This window comes from Myotis nattereri, assembly GCF_964212035.1.
Source record: "Myotis nattereri genome assembly, chromosome: 6".
In the NCBI taxonomy this organism is placed as follows: Eukaryota; Metazoa; Chordata; class Mammalia; order Chiroptera; family Vespertilionidae; genus Myotis; species Myotis nattereri.
The window spans coordinates 41383813-41405942 of record NC_138081.1 but is presented as its reverse complement, the minus strand read 5'-3'; the positions used below and the strand labels follow the sequence as shown (position 1 = coordinate 41405942).

Sequence of the window (22130 nt, the reverse complement as noted above, 5' to 3'; positions counted from 1 at the left end):
CTGCTAGCCACACCCAGGATTTCTTTAAACTAACCAATGACAATCAAGGAAAGTGTGTGCCATAGATATGACCACATCCTGTGTAACAAGACACCGACTTGTGCCTGGCCAATCGGCAGGGCCCACAGTACTCTCTCCTCCCCTTACTCCACCCCCCTATAAAACCCCTCTTCTCACAGGGCTAGCTCTCTCTCTGCTGCTTGCCACTGCGTCGGTGAGTGTGGTCGGGGAGCCGAGCTAGCTCAAATAAAGACTCTTTGCTTTTGCATCAGACTCAGCTGGCTCCCTGGTGGTCTTTTGGGGATCTTGAAATCTGGGCATGAGTTTGCTGACCACTGTCTTAGGTGACCCCTGTGAAAGGGTTGTTCGACCCCCAAAGGGGTCATGACCCACAGGTTGAGAACCGCTGATTTAACAAAACCTAAACTAAATTGGGATCTAAATCTAATTACACTAAATTATCAAAATAAAATGTGCTTTCACCAGCAGCAACTTTAATGCCCACCAAGCTGCTGATAAAATTTAACTCTTGTTTCCAGGAGGCCAACCCAGTCACTCACTGATTGTGAATACAACACTGACAATACATGCCTACCATTTCTTTATGAATTTAATGTGCTTCTCCATATTTGCCTAAGATGTTGCCTAAGGTATGTACTTTGACTAAGGTGGCCAAGAGGATTTGAAGGAGAATATAGGGGGCAACCTGGGGGGAGGAGGGGTAGCAATCTGAATCTATGCCAGTAACCAGTATCCTAATACACATTCTTGTTAGCCTATAATTAAGTCACTGTCCCCTTCCTTAGGCAATAATCTGTTTTCCTTATCAGCGGTTCTCAACATGTGGGTCACGACCCCTTTGGCAGTCGAACGACCCTTTCACAGGGGTCACCTAAGACCATCCTGCATATCAGATGTTTACATTACGATTCATAACAGTAGCAACATTACAGTTATGAATTAGCAATGAAAATAATTTTATGGTTGGGTCACAACTACTGTTGAGAACTACTGTTACTGCCAGTTTACAAGGGCCACAAACCAAGAATTTAACAGCTTAGCCAGAGGGGAGGTCACTGGCACCACCCAGGCCAGGCCTTTAGCTATAATCTCACTTCCCCATTTTAACTAACTTAGGTAGGGCTGCAAATGCCCACCACAAAAGCCCAAAAGTTAGGAAACAAAGAATTTTAGGAATATATATATATATATATATATATATATATATATATATATAGAGAGAGAGAGAGAGAGAGAGAGAGAGAGAGAGAGAGAAATCTCATTGTATAAGGGGTTCAGGTTTTGGATCTTCGAATTCCCTGAGCCAGCAGTGATCCTTTGAATAAAGGTTTCTTTTTTTCCCCCCTGAATCTTCTGAGTAACCCTTGTGTGTTTTCCCGTCGCCTGGTATATTCTGCCACAGATTGGCCACTTCATGGACACAGGCTCTTTCATTTACAATATTTTAAATAACTTATTATAGTTTGAAAAACTTTAAGACAAGGTTATACATTTTTTAAAAATATTTTGAAATATTTCACACCAAATAAGAGAATGAAATATTTTAAACCAATTATACTAATTTTCTTTCAGGATACAACCAGATGTTCAAGAACTATTACTCTGAGAGAAAACTACAACTCTACAGATACTAAAATACAATTTAAAGGTATCAAATTACAGAAACCACTAACTTTTTAAAGAAAATGGTATTTTCCTTCATAGAAACCATTTTACTCATTCATTCTATGAAACTTCATTGGCAACTATAGAAGTGTCTATGTCTCACTAGAGAATTATGAGGAGGGAAAAAGCAATAAACACTTTGAAAGAAATAACACTTTGTCAAAATGTAAAGGATAACAGCATATAATATCATTAACTTCACAAAGAAAATAAATCTTTTTATTTTTGGTAAACAAATTGAAGTGGTGGTGTATAAAGGGCAGCACTGCAACCTATCTGTCTTTATGACTAGGAACATCTATATACAACATAAACCAGCAAGAATATCACTCTCTTTCCAAGAAATGGCTAATAACAGTGATGTTTGGGGAGCAAACAATTCATTTAAATTGCTCAGTGCCTGCTTAGTGCAAGGCATGATTCTGGGCCCCAGGATTGTAGGGATGAACAAGTCAGACATGGTGTTCAAACTGACGAAGCTTGCCTTCTATTGAGGGAAGAAGGACATTTCAAGGGCTTGAGGGCAGTTGGACAGAGTCATATTAGGGAGGAAGGCTCTGGGCAGAGGAGCTACTGTAGACGGGGCATCAAGAAGAGCCTTTCTGAGGAGGTGCTATTTCAAAACAGGTTAGTGGAGAACCCACATTCTCCTGTCTCCCTTGTGATGAAGGACCACATTTTCCTATCATAAGTTTTAGTTGAGCACATTTCCTTTCAAACATTCCAGCAGAATTCATCTTTCCCATCCAACTGGCAGACCAGTCAGTCGTAAGTAAGATGGACAGGAGTGGTCTTGGCACATCGCCAAAGGGACATAACAAAATGCTAATCAGAGGTTACAAAGAAAGGGAGAAAAATAGGGGGATGGGGTGTGTTAGTATGAATGCACCTCTGAATTCAAAGGGGACTATATCTGATTAGAAAAATACCAAGGATTGTGTGAGAGAAACTGGGGCACTTTATCATTACCCAGACACATGAAATGTGGACAATTTTCTTTCTGACTGGCTTATGTCCAGGAGATTTCAGAAAGAATGATGGCCATCCATCATAAAGCTACTACCAAAAGGAGGAAGGGAAAATAAGAAGGGATCCAATGTTCATATCATTACACGCTAGTATTATTAGTCTCAGCATCACTGACCAATTAATAAAGGAAAATTAAATAATCTGACTATCCCATCTAATGCTGTTTTCACTTTTACAATGAGGGCAATGAATCAAATACACCATGGGTATAGGGGGCAGCACTAACCTACAGAATAACAAGATCTATGCATGGGGTTTCACTGCTTTTAAAACTATACCACATCACAAATCTGAGTAACTAGTATCACTATGAATGACAATTCACAAAGCTCAAATGTACATGATTAAAAATTCGTGTCAAAACAAAATATAAAATTTTTAAATAAACTTTATGAACAAAATGGGCTTTAATTTTTAAAATAATTTAGAAAAAGCTATAAGATTTATCATGCCACGTGGAGGGACAGCTAATTATAATAAAACTTTTAATTATTATGCTGTATGTTCATAGAAAATACAGAAATAATTAGAAAGAAAATATAAATCTATAGAAGTCTTATTTTCCTAGACATAGGAAAAAAACCTATATGTATATGGTTTATCTCTTTTCAAAAAATTGGGCAAGTAAAATACCTGTAGACTTACATAGTGAGTTCTTCATTTAATAGTATATGTATCCAAATGTGTCGACTATTCTTTTAATGTTTTTTGTGAATCCACAGCATTCATAATTGTTCAACTATATTCCTATTGCCAGTAATACTGTTTCAAATATTTTCTTATCAAATGAATGACACTGAGAAAATGTCCTTATGCATTCTTGTGTGCAATGCCAAAGTGACAATTGCTAGAATTCCTGAATCAGAGGAAGTCTTGATACACATTTCTAAACTGGTTTCCTGAAAAAAGGAATCAATTTCTACATTCACTCTGCACCACCTCAATACGACATGTAATTAAGTTTTAAGTAGTACCACTCTTATGTGTAACAAATGATACTGATACCTCAACTTTAAAATGTGCATTTTTAGTCTTAAGAAATGGCATTTGGTCTCCTGTTTACTGGTCATTAATAGTTTTAAAATTAATCTGACTCTGACCTTTTAAATAAAGGAGCTATTAATTTCCTTATCAATATTTAAGGATGCTTAATATAGTTCACATATTAATCTTTTGTCATGTGTTCCAACAATTTCCCAGTTGTCATTTTCCTATTAATTGTACTTGTTTTGACCACTCTAAATTTTTCATTTTGTGAAAATATATTAATCTTTGACAATATGACTGATCCTGTTGCTTTCTTTATTTTTTGCTCAAAAATTTCATACCTATCTCAACATCAGTTATTTCCTACATTTTCTTTTAGATTGGGGGGTTGGGTTTTCTTTTCTTTTTTTCTCTTTTTCCCCAGTTCATTTAGAGTTTATTAGGAGAATGGAAGGCAAAGGACAGATTTGAGAGATATTTAAAACTCAACTGCTAGATGGGCTGGAGGTAGAAGGGAAAAGGCTAGGTGAGAGAGAGATTAGGGAGGTTACCAAGAAGAGGTTCATATTGAGAGAATGGCATTCCATGCTGAGTAAATAGCATTAAGAGATTGAATCCATTTCTAACTACTTTATTTCTTTCCTTTCCTTAAAACTCATGTTTCTTGAAATAGTAGTCTATATTCATTACAAATTTTCACCATTCATTAGCTCACCAGCCCAAATAAAATGTGGCTCCCAACCTGGCTACTCCTCTGCTTCATCAAAGCCACCAATGTCTTCCAGTTGCCATGTACAAGGTACAAGCATCAGTATTTAGTCGACAAACTCTGGAAGCACATAGTATTGTTGCCTGTATACTCCATGGTAAAACTCTCCCTACTTGTCCTCTGTAATGGCTCCCTCCTCCTTCCTGCCTACTCTCTGCTACTCCATCTCACTCTTCTTCACAGTTCTCCTTTCTCTCTTTCTCCTAAATGTTGGTATACCTAGGAACTTCTTCAGAAAAAACTTCTAAAGACTATCCTTTTCTGTGTGACCATCCCCAGCGCCATGGCCTCAGCCATCACAAGATGATTCATTCCATAATCTTTTCCTATACCTTAGGTTCTCTTCTGAGCTGCACATTTTCATCCTCATTTCAAATCCTACAAGTCTAAAATGAAGTCATCATCTTCCATAAAAGATGTGCTTAAACCTATTTTCCAATTACATGTCCCAGATCAGTGAAACTGCACCTCCACTCAAAAATCATCTAACCTGAAACCAAGGTAAGCCTTATTCTGCATTTCTGCCTGCCTCTGTCACCCATTTCAGTCCCTGCCCTACTGTACCTAATCAGTCAGCAAGCCTTCCAGATTCTCCCTCCTAGTTTAAAACTCACTTTTCTCCCCAACCCCAATCCCATGTCCTCGGTTTAGGAGACACTTAAGTCCCTCACCTAAACTACTCAAATAGTTTCTTAACTAATCTCTAGAACTTCCTGCCTCTCCCTTCCCAATCCTCAACTTAGTGCCAGAGTTTTTCTAAGCTGTAAATCTTTCAGTGTTATCCTCCAGCTTAAAATCTTTTAATTACACCCTTTTGCCTTAAATGATAAATATTGTGACCACTGTTTTTTTATTTTCTACTACTTCCTATTTGGCAAGAACTTTATAAACTGTATTTTAATGCATTCAGGGGTGGGCAAACTTTTTGACTCGAGGGCCACAATGGGTTCTTAAACTGGACCGGAGGGCTGGAACAAAAGCATGGATGGAGTGTTTGTGTGAACTAATATAAATTCAAAGTAAACATCATTACATAAAAGGGTACAGTCTCTTTTTTTTTTTAGTTTTATTCATTTATTCATTTCAAATGGGCCGGATCCAGCCCACGGGCCGTAGTTTGCCCACAGCTGCATTAGATGGAAGAACTGGATTTATTTCTTTGTGAGCTGATTCTACTTCTTCCATACAAAAACAAATTCCTCAGTATCCTATATAATAAAAGGGTAATATGCAAATAGACCAAGAGGCAGAACAACTGAACAACCAATCAAAGCGTAATATGCTAATGATAGGCTAAGGTTGCTCAACTGCTCACTATAATGTGCACTGACCACCAGAGGGCAGATGCTCCAACCGGTAGGTTAGCTTGCTGCTGGGGTCCGGCTGATTGGGACTGAGCAAGACAGGCTGGACATGCCCTGGAGCCCTCCCACAGTCCCACCCCAGCTGGCCAACCTCCCGCATCCCTCCCTGGCCCTGATCGTGTATGGGTGGGGTCCCTCAGCCTGGCCTGCACCCTCTCACAATCCAGAACCCCTTGGGGGATGTCAGAAAGCCAGTTTCAGCCCAATCCTGCAGGCCACTCCCCTTGGGAGGGCGCTCATGGCTGGTGAGCACTGCTGTGGCAGCGCGACCCTCTCCAGATAGGGACTTATTGGGCACAAGCCCGCAGCAGGCACGAGCCCGCAGCAGGCACAGTGGGGCCGGGATAAGCAGGAGCGGCAGGAAGGAGCTGCAGGCAGTGTTGGACTGCTGGTTTCGGCCCAATCCCTACAGGCCACCCACAGGGACCCCACCCATGCACAAATTCGTGCACTGGGCCTCGAGTTACATATAAGATTCTTAGGATTTAATTCTTACCTACTTGTGGATCCTTACCTTGTGCTACAAGCTTCACATGCTGCTCTTCAATTGTACCAAAACCTCTTTAAAGCCTAGAATAGCAAATATTTTTCTTGCCTTTTTATTCGTATTGTTCCTTCCGCCTGGAATTCCCACCCACTTTCCTTCCCCACCCACAGAATCATATTTATCCTCCAAGTGTTAACTCAGCTGTCACACCTGTGTTAGATGATTAAGTAATTTATAATTACCCAGACTTCTGAATATTTCTCCATCCTGGCATAAGATTGCTATCTGTTTACCACAGCATCTATTTCTTCTATTAAATTTTCAAGTATGTCAAAACAAGGACTATTTCTTGAGTGAAATGCCCAAATTTAAACCTGTGCCCAAAATACTCAATAAAGGTTGACTGAAAGAATAAGTGGGGGCAGCATACTGGAGTCATAAAAGCATGTGAGAAATAACACTGGAAACCTTAGTTTGGACAGATGAGGATCTTAAAGGTTAACATAAACATCTATTTCTACAGCCAAAGAAGATCTATTGAAGGTTTTCAAACAGAGAATGGACAAGATTTGATGTATGTGTCTTTTTATTTTATTTTTTCCTCTTGATTTTATTTTATTATTTTTTTACATGCAATAAACATTAGGATTTCAAGGAAAACATTCTAAGTATAATAATGTTACATGCAATAAACATTAATATTTCAAGGAAAACTTTTAAATATAATAATGTTACTTGCAATAAACATTAACAGTTCAAAAAAATGATTTTAAATATAAGTTTACATGCAATAAAAATTAATATTTCAAGAAAAAATATTTTAAATATAATATTACCAAAATTGTACTAACATAGTGTATCACAAAAGTTGTAGGAAATATTAAAAATCTGCAAATAACAGGGTTACATCTATTATATTCTAAAATATTTTTATCCTCTGGCTCTATTTTAGTCCATCAATTTAAGTTGCTCATTATATTCCATAAATGAGTGAGATCATCTGATATTTATCTTTCTCTGACTTATTTCGCTTAGCATAATGCTCTCCAGTTCCATCCATGCTGTTGCAAATGGTAAGAATTCTTTCTTTTTTAAGCAGTGTATTATTCCATTGTATAGATGTACCACAGTTTTTTAATCCACTCATCTGCTGATGGGCACTTAAACTGTTTCCAAATCTTAGCTATTGTAAATTGTGCTGATATGAACATAGGGATGCATATATCCTTTCTGATTGATGTTTCTGATTTCTTGGGTCATCCCCTTTGTTTCTTGATGAGTCTGGCTAACAGTTTATCAATTTTGTTTATCCTTTCAAAGAATCAGCTCTTGGTTTCACTGTTGTTGTTTTTTTGTTGTTGTTTTTTTTTTTTTTTTTTAGTCTCTATGTTATTTATTTCTGCTCTGATCTTCATTATTTCCTTCCTTCTATTTATTCTGGGCTTTTCTTGTTCTCTTTCTAGTTCTTTAAGTTGTAGGGTTAAATAACTTTTTGCTGATTTTTCTTGTTTTTTGAGGTATGCCTATAGTGCTATGAACTTCCCTCTCAGGGCTGCTTTTGGCTTACTGTGTCCCAGAGATTTTGGGTTGTTGTGTGTTCACTTTCATTTGTTTCCAGGAAGTTTCTGATTTCTTTCTTGATCTTGTTGGTAAACCATTCATTGTTTAATAACATACTATTTAGCCTCCATGCATTTGAATGTTTTTGGGTGCTTTTACTGTAGTTGATTTCTAATTTCATTCCACTGTGATCTGAGAAGATGTTTTATATGATTTCAATCTTCTTGAATTTGTAGAGACTTGCTTTTTGTCCTAATACATGGTCTATCTTTGTGAATGATTCATGTGCACTTGAGAAGAATGTATATTCTGCTGCATTGGGGTGAAATGTTCTATAAATGTTAATTAAATCCATCTGATCCAGTGTGTCCTTTAGAATCTTTTCCCTTGTTAAGTTTTTGTCTGGAAGATCTATCCAGTGAAGTCAGAGTGATGTTAAAGTCTCCTACTATGACAGTATTGTTGTCGATCTCTCCGTTAAGGTACTCTAAAAATTTTAAAAATATATTTAGTTGCTCCTATTTTGGGTGCATATATGCTTACCAGGGTTATATCCTCTTTTTGGATCTATCCCTTTAGTTTTATGTAGTGATCTTTGTTGTCTCTTGTGATGGCCATCATTTTAAAATCTATTTTGTTGAATATGAGTATTTCTACTCCAGTGTTTTTTTTCTTTTCCATTTGCATGGAAAAATTTTTTCCACTCCTTCACTTTCATCCTGTGTGTGTCTTTTGTTTTGAAGTGGGTCTCTTGTAGACAGCATATATTTGGGTCATGTTTTTCTATTCTGCTACCTTACACCTTTTAATTGGAGCATTTAGTCCATTTACATTTAGGGTTATTATTGAGAGATACTTATTTATTGCCATTATATTTCTGCATGGCTAGGTTTCTCTGTTTCTTCTTCTCATTACAGCAATCCCTTTAGCATTTCTTGTAATGCTGGCTTGGTGGTGATGTGCTCCTTTAGCTTTTTTTTATCTGGGAAGTTCTTTATTTGACCATCTATTTTGAATGCTAGCCTGGCTGAATATAGTAATCTTGTTCTCAGATCCTTGCTTTCCATTACCTTGAAACTCTACAGGCCTTTCTCTTCTAGCATTGTAGAGTTTCTGATGAGAAATCAGGTGTCAGCCTTATGGGAACTCCTTTGTAGGTAACAGTTTTCTTTTCTCTTGCTGCCTTTAAGATTCTCTCTTTGCTTTTAATTTTTGGCATTTTAATTATGATGTGTCTGGGCGTGGGTCTGTTTGGGTTCTTCTTGTTTGGGGTTCTCTATGCCTCCTGAACTTGTGTGACTTTTTCCTTTACCAGGTTAGGAAAGTTTTCTGCCATTATTTCTTCAAATACCTTCTCTATGCCTTTCTTCCTTTCTACCTCTTCAGGCACACCTGCTATTCCAATATTGTTACAATTCACATTGTCCCACAGCTCCCTTAAGCTGTCCTCCTGTTTTTTAATTGTTTTTACTTTCTGGTTTTCTGATTGATATTTTCAACATTGTCTTCTAATTCACTGATTCGATCCTCAGCCCACCCCCCTAGTCTGCTGTGTATTCCTTCCAATGTGTTCTTTATTTGTGTTGTGACATTCTTTATCTCAGACTATTCTTTATTCATAGTTACTATATCTTTCTTCATGCTGTTGAGCATCTTTACCATCATTACTCTGAACTCTCAGATAAATTTCTTATCTCTGCTTCATTTATCTCTTCTTCTGGAGGATTCTCTAGTTCTTTCATTAGAGGGTTGTTTTGTTTTCTCCTCATTTTGGCTTTCTGTTTGGGTTTGTGACTATGTATTAGGTAGAACCTCTACACTTCTTAATCTCTAGTGCAGGACAGTGTTAAAGGCTGTTTCTGACTAATTAGATCAGGCATAGACTCAAAGCCTCCAGAGAGGGCCCCTCTGCCTACAGACTGATAGGATTCAGATTTGAATTGCCCCCCCAGGCAATTGTCCTCAAGTGTGGTGAGAGTTTTTTCAATAGGGTTGGGCAGTTACTACTGCCTGGAGGCTAATTGTTATTTTTAATCTCTTAAGTGTCTTCAGAGTAAGGTGTTTTCCAATAGGGTGTACCTACTGTCTTCCCCAGAGGCAAGGCAGATGCCTATGTGGGAAAGATGTCCTCAGCTGCAAGAGACAATGACTCAGCCCAGGAAACTTGGGGTGTCTGCCTTCTAAGCTCTATCCCCCAAGTCCCCAGTCCTGTCTTCTGCCCTCACAGCTCCAGTCCACTTCATCCTCCCCGTGCCATAACACAAGGTAGGTGGCTCCACAGGGAATTTTGTGCATTGGCCCTTTAAGAGGGTGCCTGAATTTTCAGCTGTTATTCCCTGGCAGATAGCACCCCACTGCTTTTCATAGCTATATGTTATATGGGTACCCTCCTCTGTTTGGTGTTCTCTGCTGGGGAGTCCAGCTTGGGGATTAGATCTCAGAGTTTTCAGTGGCAACCCCCCACAGCTGAGATATCTCTCCAGGACTTCAGTTGCTGTCTATGGGCCAGCCATTTCACGCCTCCGCTCCTCCTACCAGTTTCTATGTCAGTGATGGCGAACCTTTTGAGCTCAGCGTGTCAGCATTTTGAAAAACCCTAACTTAACTCTGGTGCTGTGTCACATATAGAAATTTTTTGATATTTGCAACCATAGTAAAACAAAGACTTATATTTTTGATATTTATTTTATATATTTAAATGCCATTTAACAAAGAAAAATCAACCAAAAAAATGAGTTCACATGTCACCTCTAACACGCGTGTCATAGGTTCGCCATCACTGTTCTATGTGGTCTCCACTTTCGATGCTCGGGTGTCAGGATTCTCTCCTGTGAGTTTTCTGTTGATTATTCAGGAAGCTTTTCTATATTTTAGTTTTAATACCAGTTTGTTCCTGGGAGCATGTCCATGCAGCATCCACTTACTCTGCCACCATTTTTAATCCTCTCTTGATGTGTGTTTTAAGAAAACAATGCATAGTAATGTGATAAGATGTGAGAGACTAAAGAAGACAATTTAAAGGGTCCAGAAAAAGTTGAGAAATAGAGCTGGTCTTGATATAAGCTGATTTCTACAAACTGGCAGACAGGCAAACCATGTGCTGATACCTACCTTTTTTCACTGTTTCATGTGAAAATCCTTCCTTCCATATAAACTATTTTATCATACCAAATTTCTTTTTTTTTTTTTCACTGTATTCCCCCATTCAATCTTGGCTGCCACAATCAGACAGACAGAAAGTGCGAGGACCCTTTTTTCTTGCATCTGCACTGGAACCTTGTCATACCAAATTTCTTATCACTGCCAAACTTAGCATGAATTTGGCATTTTGAATCTAACACTCAAGAGCAAATTCTGAAAGTTTCGAATTTAAACGTTTCAAGAATAGCCATGCAGATGATTGAGCTTTCCCAAGAAAAAATGGGGAGAATTAAAGGGCTGGTGGTAGAACCTTGGCATTTATACTAATGAACAAAGAAGAAAGAGACATGGTGTGGTCAGGGCAAGTAGGAAGACCAAGGGAGTATAAGAGGGGTTGAACTACAGTGATATTAGTAGCCCCACCCATGATGCATCCCTGAAAGATTTTAGTCTATAGTTCAGATCTATGGCTACAAACCCCATTTGTTTAATGAACATTCAACAGGCTTTAGGGCAAAATGCCATTTTAAAGGCCAATCTATATCTGAACACTCTGTGTTAAACTGCTTTTCTAATGCTCTGGCTCTGTCTAAATAGATTTTAGTACAGAAGCATACTTTTCCTGATTATTATAGCTGTTGTTGTCGGCAAATGCTTCCCATCACTAGTTTAAAAAATTTAACATCACAAAATTGCAGTAAATTATTCATCAGATTACTACTCTGATAGTTTTCTCTTGATGACTCTCACTTTACCAACAGAGTAATTTTAATTAAACATATTTCCACAATGGTAAAAACTCAAGACTACTTAGGACCTTTTCCCTCTTCTTCAAATTGATGCTTTTAAGAATGCTTGTAAATTTGGTAGTAATATTAAATTCACTAGATAAAATCTTCTGTATAATCCTGTCTAACATGAAAGAGTAAGAAAAGAACAATTCCTTTACTTGAAATTATGAAAATTTGCTTTTCACAATGATTTATATAGACCCTAAAAAATCTTTTCAAACTATTAGAATATTATTTCCTTTAAAAATATATGTTGGTGTGTATAATTTCTGCATTCTTATTCTATGAAAAGAGACCGCACAGAAAGGATGAAACAATGGTATGGAAACTTACCATCCTCTCCAAATGGACTCTTTATTACAGACTTATTGCTTCCATGTGTTTAAAAAAAAGAAAGAAGGAAACCTTTAAGCCAATCCCAATCCCTAAAATTTTTGGCATTCTTATTAAGCATTGAATCCAGAAAAAACAGTTTTTTATTATCATAGTCTATCAGAGTCAAAATTTATTTCATTATGAGAATGTGTTAGAAATTAAAAATAAAGGTTGGATTCTATATGGCTTAAAGAGAGTATACTATTTAAAGCTTAAACCTATTAAAATATCACAAATAATTTGGTCTCAACATTTAAATAAATAATGCCTATTTTGAATATTGCATTCTAGAACATATAAATTCATTTGGAGGAATATTAAAATAGATGACATTAACACTTTATTAGCACAATAAAGATTTTTATTTTTTACAGCCGTGGTTACATAAAGCTGAGGAATACAAACACCACATAAAATTAATTCAGATACTTTTCTGAAACAATGAAATATTTGCTCAAATTATACACCGAGGTCAGTGAACTGCCTAAACTCTCGTCTTTGCACTTTTCCACAGGGTGCACAATGGGAATGCATAACTCCCTAAAAGAAACACATCTCCAAGTTTTGTGTGTGGGTCAAATGTAAGAAGGAAAAAGTTCCCTCACCCCAAAATGAGAACAGATGGGAATGTAAAATTAGGTGGGAAGAGACAGTGAAGCTTTGGATGACCGACCAAGAAATCTCCCCTTGAGGGGAGCCAAATATACCAGACCTCAGCTTACTCTGCTTCCAGTTGACTTTCAAATTAAATCTAGTAGGAATGTAAAGCAGTTTGTAGATTCAATGTATTAGCTTTGATTTTTGTAAGCACATATTTTATAAAGAAACTACTGATAAATATAAATAAAAATATTTTTATATTCAATATAAAGTAATCTCCTAATCACTTGTGAATTTAACATACCTTCAAACTTAGAATGTTAACAATAACATTTTTTAAAATAATAAATGGCTTTATGAAAAACAGGCAACAGGCATGAACAAACTTAAGATGTTGATATTGAGCTCCTTGTATAATGGAAATGATATCTGCTGTAAGTTGAAAAACTATGTAAGTAAAATATAAATATATTTTTAGTCTTTTCATATTTTATCTGTATAACAAAATAATCTTAATAGTAATGCCAGCAATATTTCCTATACCTACCAAAAAAGCCCCTTTACTTTATATGGCATGACAATTTTTCTATCTAAAAATGCCAACTATAGCATTAAAAGAATACCCTCGATAGTGCTGCATTCACCTCCAATTTTTTAATTTTTAATATGGGTAATAATTTAGAATTTTAGAAAAACAAAAAATCATGCTATCAGATTTTAATGCATTTAAAAATAGTTTTATCATTAATAATCATTATATTATTAAACTATGATAAAATATTATTTATACTTTATTTGATAATAAAATAATAACCATTAAAATATAATTTTAAGAGCAACTTTCTAAGATTAGTCTTGAGCTGCTTTTTTAAAAAAATATATATTTTATTCATTTTTCACAGAGAGGAAGGGAGAGGGACAGGGAGTCAGAAACATCGATGAGAGAGAAACATCGATCAGCTGCCTCCCGCACGCCCCCCCCACCCACCCCCCCCCGGGGATGTGCCTGCAACCAAGATACATGCCCTTGACTGGAATCGAACCTGGAACCCTTCAGTCCACAGGCCGACACTCTACCCACTGGCCAAACCGGTCAGGGCTAGTCTTGAGCTTTTAAAGAGGTACCAAATATCGTCCACAAAATAGTGTTTGTCAAGATTATTTTGTATATGCTCACTTTCATATGGGATTTACATGCACTGATACAAGGAGAATAATTCAGTCTTTTAATCAATAGTGCTCAAATTTATAGATCATTCTCATCCATAATTTCAAAGTCCTTTTCCAAGACAACAGTTAAAAGTTCTCTCTGTACCTTTTCCCTGCCATCCCAGAAAATTGGCTTTCAATTTCTTAACCCTGTTTTATCTTTTTTAATCTTACTAAGTATACACAACAAAAAGAAATATAGAAATGACTCGTTCCAAGACATGAAAGCATCTGCACTTTACACTCAAGTGAATTCAGTTTAAATCCAAGGCACTGGTAATTTGACACAGGCTTCACTTTTCATAAGGTTTGAGGCCTTCCATGAAGAAGATGCTTAATATAGTGCATTGCATTTAGTTGAAGATGTTCATGAAATAATTACTGAAAAGTAGATTTTTCTTATTCAGAATACTCTAAATTATATGAAATCATTATTACCAAAAAAGAAGAACATCTCTCAAATTATCTAGCTTTCCTTCTTTTGTTTTCTCCCTTATCAATACATTAAAGCCAACAGGCAAACTTTTGGGAATACTATGTTGATTATATTTTATTAAAATTCATTTTCCATACTTTCCATTTGTGCAAATAAAATTTGAATTAAGCAATAACTGTAAACATTTTCAAAATCATTTGCATATTAATAAAGCAAATTCTAATTCCCCAAAATATCAAATGCAGATCTCCCTATAAATTTTACATTATTGTCTTAATTCATTTTCCTGTTATTTGGTTGAATGATAAAAGAAAAAACAGAACATTTTATAATGAATCCAAAACTGCTATCTTCCCCTAGGACAGTGATGGCGAACCTTTTTAGCTCGGCGTGTCAGCATTTTGAAAAACCCTAACTTAACTCTGGTGCCATGTCACATATATAATTTTTTTGATATTTGCAACCATAGTAAAACAAAGACTTATATTTTTGATATTTATTTTATATATTTAAATGCCATTTAACAAAGAAAAATCAACCAAAAAAATGAGTTCGCGTGTCACCTCTGACACGTGTGTCATAGGTTCACCATCACTGCCCTAGGAGGTGGGGGCTTTGAATAAAGAATGCACATGCATACACATAATATTTACTCAATATTCCTGTCCAAGTCCCAGAGCTTCCACTGTCCTTTTAAACCAGGTATGTCACAAGCACTCTGGATGACAAACACTTAACTATAAAAGGAACATGGTTGACTTAGGTGTCAGGATTAGTCTAAAACAACAGATACCTGAGGATCTCAGGGCATATTCTCGGGAGTGTAAGAGTATTACAAAGTGTCTTTTTTTGTTTTGCCTTCATATTATGATCCTACATAATAAAAGGCTAATATGCAAATTGTCCCCGCCACCGGGAACTCAACGGGAGCTCAACCAGGGGGCAGGGCCCCCCACCTATGCATGAATTTGTGCACCGGACCTCTAGTAAAAATATAATTACATTCTGGGTAATCTCTTTCATAACCTTTAGCACCTATCAATATTACATAATTTCAGGATCTGATCTTGATACAGTGTTATGATCTTGTTGGTGTTAGCTTTTTATACTGACTGTGTCTAATTCACAATACAGTGTTCCTCAAACTGGAATTCATACATGTATTCTTGGAGCTCAGAAACATTTTTCTGTCAACACAAGTCCACATATTATTCAAGACAAAGAAACACTAAATGAGATAATCTTCCTAATTCCTTCCCAGTTTAAAAAATACATTTCATCCTATTGCAGCTTACTAATAATTTATGGAGATCAAATTTAAGAAATGCACAGAGAAAGGTAACTTCACAGGAGGAGTTGTACACGTGCTACTTGTTTTCCTTTTATATTCAAATGCAAATGAATTTTTTGAGCTAAGAATAAGATGGCATTCAGATAACAAAATAAAAGGAGGCTGTCAGATAAAGATTCTATGAGCAACAGTCACTATCATTTCAAATGGATTAGTGGACCACATGTTAACTAGGAATCAGAAAATCCCAGTTTCTTTTTTCAGTTTTGTCTCTAACTTGAAATAACATCATGATGTTGAAATAATTCATCCCTGCAATCTTCATTTTTTACAAAGTTAGAACAGTATGCTACTCAATTAATAATATGCACAATAAATACGGGGTACTTGTGTTATATGATAAGCAGTATGTTTCAAATTTTAATTTATATAATAATAGGAAAACAACAAATCTATAAACTCAATTTTCTTAAGTTTGTTACTATCTATATAACATGTAAAAATAACAGCATATTTTGTTTCTGAATGTACTTATGGATTACTTTGATCTAGATTTAAAATTTATGTTTAAATTTGCTTCATCTAATTTAAAAATATTTAGAGTGTTGTCAATTAGAACTTAAAGATATTTCATTGGTAGAAATCATTTACTAGTTAAATGTTTAAAAATAAAAACTTATCATTTCTCATATATCACAATCTTATTAACAATCAAGTTAGTAAACCATATACTCTTAAAGAAATTCTCAATTTGTATGTATTAACAACAAAATCATCTTAACACCCATCAAGTAAAATGTTTGCAAACTGCAAAGATATTCTAAATTTAAAAGGCATATATTTTACATTCAAAATATAGTTACATAATTTTTAATTTTAAAAATGAGGAAAAATGAAACTCATTTAAATCATCTTATTCATATCTATGATACAAATGGAAATAAATGTTTTAAATAAAAATTTTCCAGAAGTAGCTAGAAAGTTTTCCTGATATGCAGCATTTTAACTAAACATTTTTAAAAGAGAAATACATTTTTTTAACCATTTCTAGAGCATTACCAATAACATAACAAAAAATTACTAATTTAATAAATTAAATTATTGATTTTGAAATTATTTATTGAATTTACATTATTACATTTTGAGAGGTGCATTTTTTGTTAGGTGAAGGCAGGAGAATCTAAAATCAATTTTATAACAACACATTTCATAATAAGCTTAAGTTTTATCATGAAAAAAATGTCACATTCAAATTTAAAGTTCTGATATCCTAGCAAACATAAGTGACATTAGTTTATTAAACTCATTTGAAACTTTCTTCTTTCTATAAAGGAATTTTCAGCTTTTATTATTTTAAGATTTCTAGATGATATAATTAGACCATTACTAAGACAGGGAGGTAGAGTCAAATGAAAAATGTGCATTTCCAAAAAAGTGCATATTTTTATATATTGTGACGTGATTTTTTTCTTGGAATAGACATGTGCAATTGCACAAATGTTAAAATCAATGCCAAGAAGTTACTGTACCTGAACTGTAGAGCTGATCTCCGACGCAAAGCCGCCCGTCAAGGGAGCTTCGTGACTGATTAGCAGTCGCCCTGTTTTGATCACAGACTGAAAAAGAAAAGGAAAACCTAATGTTGAACAGAATACATATTTTCAAGTATATGACTGCAGTTTTAAGTAATAAAATACATTATTTAATTTCAATAAATAAAAAATTAGTAATTCAATTCTATGTCAAATAAGTTATAGCACAAATCTTTCAACAAGACAGTCATTTGATTTTTACCCTGCTAAAGAATTTTCAATATAGTTTATAATCCTACTACAAAATAGAAATGAGATTTGTAATTCTATGTATGTCATCAAAAATGCATTTCATTATAAAATATTCTTGTTATAAACTGAATTACTGTATTCAAATTTTTATATCTCAACCTTTTTTATTCTTCAAATTATGTTAAGAATAAAAGTATTTTTAACACTTTTTGAGGTATATTTGCATATAAACAAATAGTCTTAAGAAATACTGTTTTAGAGAGAAGAAAAACACAAAAATATGAAAACTCTGTAGCAAAGTAAAAGTTCATGGAGAGCTAGAAAGAAGAAATCACTGCAGAAGTAAAAGGTTTACAACCCTCTTTGACCATGTGCATTAAAATCTGGTTAAGAACCTCAACTCCATTTTAACATAGAAAATGTCACAAATAATAAAGATGTATTCTCAATACTGGCTCAGTGTGGTTGTTCACAGAATATGCATGACATACTCTGTGCAATAATAAATCAAAACGTATAGCTATGGCATCATAGCAGAATACCAACTTTGTTGAAAGGTAAAAAATATTAAAGTCAACAGCTGGTTATTACTTAAAATATGTTGAACAATTACCATATTATCAAAGAGAAGTGGTAATTCTTCCTCTACATGTCTAATAATGGATCGCCTTCCTTAAATTCTACATTACTATTTTACAAGTATGAAATAAAATCTCCCAAGCAAAAATATGCATATAAATCAATTCTTTTCCTTCATTCTAGGCAATTAGAGTTGAGAATTTTAAAAATATGCAGTATTTTAAACCAGCAGATGTTAAACTCCAAGATATAGCCAGTAGCCACAACAAAAATAAATTACTACTGTATCTATTAAATAAATAGTGACTGAAGAACATAAAATTTTATGAACACCATACCCATCCCCAATGAAGTGCTAACCATGGAATATTGATGTTTGAATTTTTAGAACTGTGATTAATTATGCTATTTATGATGGTCACAAATTAAATTTTTTTCCATGAGTTCTTTTTTTTTCTTTTTTGCTCAATCCCTCCACCCCCAATCAACAGCCTCCCCACCAGAAATATCACAAATTAAACTTTAATACACCTGGTTAGACATATAAAGAAACAAAAATATTCCACAATTGCAAGAAAACAAATGTATTCTCAAAAAAATTCTCCAAAAGATGCCATGATCTAAAGAATTCTTAATTTTTAAAAAATGATTGGACAGATTTTCTTTATAGCTCAAAAGCCCAGACCGCTGTCAATATAATAGTATCTAAAGATAACAGCTAACCCCCTCCCCCTCAATTACGCAATGCATCTTAAATTTTTAAGAGGTAAGAATGAGAAACTTCCATAAAACTGCTACTGATACCTTAAAACTCCATACAACAAAATTGGTACTCTGAACTGAGGCCTATCCAAGATCAAATGACAATCTTTAGAATGACCCCTGAAGGCCAATAAGCAACCTAGACTTCCTATAGCCTGCACAGTGTAGTTGGGAAACTAAGCACGGATGTATCCAGGACCAAAGCTTTCAACCTTGGAGTTCATACAACATGATGTGCAAGCAGATGGAATCCAGAGACCCGGAGTGTCTTACCACAGGAGAGGGCTAAATAAACTGAGATATATCAATATAGTCAAGTATTACACAGACATGAAAAAGGCTGAGAAGACTGAGTATATAAAATGATGCCCATATGTATGACAAAATGAGAAAATTACAGGACAATACAATCTCATTTTTGTGAAAAACAACCAGTGAAAAACAACAGTGGGGAAACAAAAAACACAACCATATATACACTGAGCCACAGGTGTAAATAGTCTGGAAGGATTCATTCCAAACTATCAAAACTTCTTTCTCCTGAAAAAATGACAGTATAGGAATTGGAGGGAAAGGGACTTGTTTTTTTACTTTACATAAAAGAGATTTTTATATTACTAAAAGTATTTTCAATAGGTCTAAAATAAATACAAATAAAAGTAATGCATTTGAATATATTTTATATTGCAGTCATAATTTCCTCAGAAAAACATATAATGTTTTTCTTGTTATTATAGGACTAGTTTAAGATACAAGAGAACCCAAACTCCCACAGCAAATAAACACATTAAAACACAGGCAATCAGCCTTCCCATGCCAGTGTCTTTATCATCTGCTGTACTTTTCAGATATCAGAGTTGATTTTAAGAAGCAAAAATAAAACTTAGGTACTTTCCAAATTAAATGAAGTGATCAATGTAAAGTGCTGAACTCAAAGCCTAACATATAGCAATTCCTGTGACAATCAGTTTATGATTATGATCATTATTTCTGACTCCTATCTCCTTGCCACAGTCTCTCACGGGTTTGTATACCTGACAATTTCCATAAACTCACAGTATTATTACTTTTCATTGTGTCTACCTTCTAGCTCTTGATGTTTAAGAAATTTCTGGAATTACTTCTTTAACTGTCAGTACATAACTCTTGTTCAAGAACACACACGTTTATATAACACACACATATGTGTTAAAGAACTTCACTTTCTCTAATACCATAAGCTTATTTCCCATTTGTCTAGGATCCAAGAGCTTGTGGGTCAAGAGATGAGCTGGATATGATCCTGACGTATTAAAATATATAAAACAAATTACATCAAAATTCTGAAAAATGCCAAAAGTAACACTGATATTTCAAAGTCACACCCTCAAATATAATTAACATATATCATTAAAAGGTTGAGTCTATGAATACAGTTCAATGATTTTGTAAGGTATAATATAAATTCAACTTGGTATATGCTTTTTATCCTTCACAACTTTAATTTACTAAAATTTCTGAAGATGGCTCCCTTATGATTTTGGAAATCATGAACACTCTGATGATATTATAATGAGATTGTACAAATCTACAACTTTGGAGAGAGTGTTAGTCTTTCTATTTTCTGTGATTAAATAAAATATTTTTATTAAACTATATATTTTTGTCAACTGTAATAAGCAATTAATTTTTATACACTGAGGCACAATGATATATAACTGCTAGGAAATTTTTTAAGTCAAATTTAGCATTTTGATGTACTTACTTAAAAATTAATATTGTGCCTGTCAATGAAAATGGCTGTTAAGTTTTCTTAAAAATAATAACTACTAGTATAGATATAAATATATATAATACTTTAAAATTGATTTTACTAATTTTAAAGTTTCAAGTTTACTTTTGAGATAAATATATATCACAACTTGAAAAAATTTTAAAGGTTTAAACAACTTTTCAATATGAAAGCTGAACTTATCAAAGACAGGAAAGATCACATAAGCCTGGATTTTCCAGTATCTGCTTCTTCAACTTCATGCCACTAAAACCTGCTCCAAGGACCCTGGCCATTGGCAGACAGAGCACCAGTAAGTTAGAAGGGACAGAAGTACCAGGGAAAGCTGTGCCAATAAAAGGTTGGACTGTGAGTAATTGTTCTCCTTGTCCTCTACCACAAAATAAAAGGTCTTTGTTCCTTAGAGGATCTCAAGAAAAAGTGCCAAGAAAACTTAAAAAAGCAATTCTAAAAGGCAAGCAGTGAAACAGACTGTGGGCTGCTAAGTCAGTCAGTACTGGTCTGCCCTGCATTTGTCCCAAGGAATCTCATTCTTTCTCATTATTTCAGTTAGTCACTCCCTTCTCCAGGTCAACAACAGAATACTATAACAAGAGGAGCTATCAAAATCTAGATTTTGCCAAGAATAGACAGATCACAATACCTGTTCTGATAAAACCCTAAAAATACCTTGGTTCCTGGTTGGGCCACTTCACGACTGTTTCTCACTGTTCATCTTCTACCTAGATGCCATTACTAATAGCCATAACTTCAAGTTATCCAGGCAGGATATCTAGCATAATGCTCAAAATATAGTAGACATTCAAGAAACTTAGTTAAAAATCTCTTAAAATAATTAAACTATGTTAAGCAAGTTCTTTTTTAACTTACGAAACTATTGCTTTCTTGGAAAAATCCACTTTAAAATAGTGCAAAAGTATGGGTCAGCACATCCCATAACAATTTAAATATGAACGAAACTCAAAGTTGGGGATATTTTAATGTAGCTCTAACAATAAGATATCTGTGATAATAGCAGAGTTGCTAAGTTATACTCCATTAAAAAGATTGCACAGATTTTGGCTGTCTAAACATTGGAAATATGTTTTAGTTAATGTAGCATTTAAAGAATTTAATATAATCCAACAAGGAAAACTGTTAAACTGTCATTCCAGGAGAAAGTAAAACAGACAGACAGACCATTAAGCCTGCATATGCCTGAAAGTGCAACAGTGACATTCAAAAAGCAAATATATAGATATATATTACTTATTGCTTACTCAAAATCTATAGCAAGACTTTTCCCCCTATAGAGCCATTCAGTCTGACTAACACCAAGTTCAGCCACCTTTTTTGACTGCTGTAAGTAGAAAACTAACACTTTGGATAGGCAATTTATAGCTCTTTTAACACTTTCTGCTAAATATAAAGCTAATGAAAAGAAAAAAAAATCACAACTGACCTTTTCCTCTTCCTTTTAAAATCAAATCTGCTTATAAATACATATTAGCAGAAGTAATAGTAAAATCA

At 34.7% G+C, this 22130-nt stretch overlaps 1 protein-coding gene across 1 annotated transcript in view; it reads right to left on the bottom strand.

Moving 5' to 3' along the window:
• BCKDHB (branched chain keto acid dehydrogenase E1 subunit beta) overlaps positions 1 to 22130 on the bottom strand; it is a 219367-nt gene that overhangs the window by 43484 nt on the left and 153753 nt on the right. Inside the window, exon 9 of the mRNA XM_081095089.1 lies at positions 17255 to 17341. Coding sequence (XP_080951215.1) covers positions 17255 to 17341 — 87 coding nt within the window. The remainder of the gene's footprint in view (positions 1 to 17254; positions 17342 to 22130) is intronic.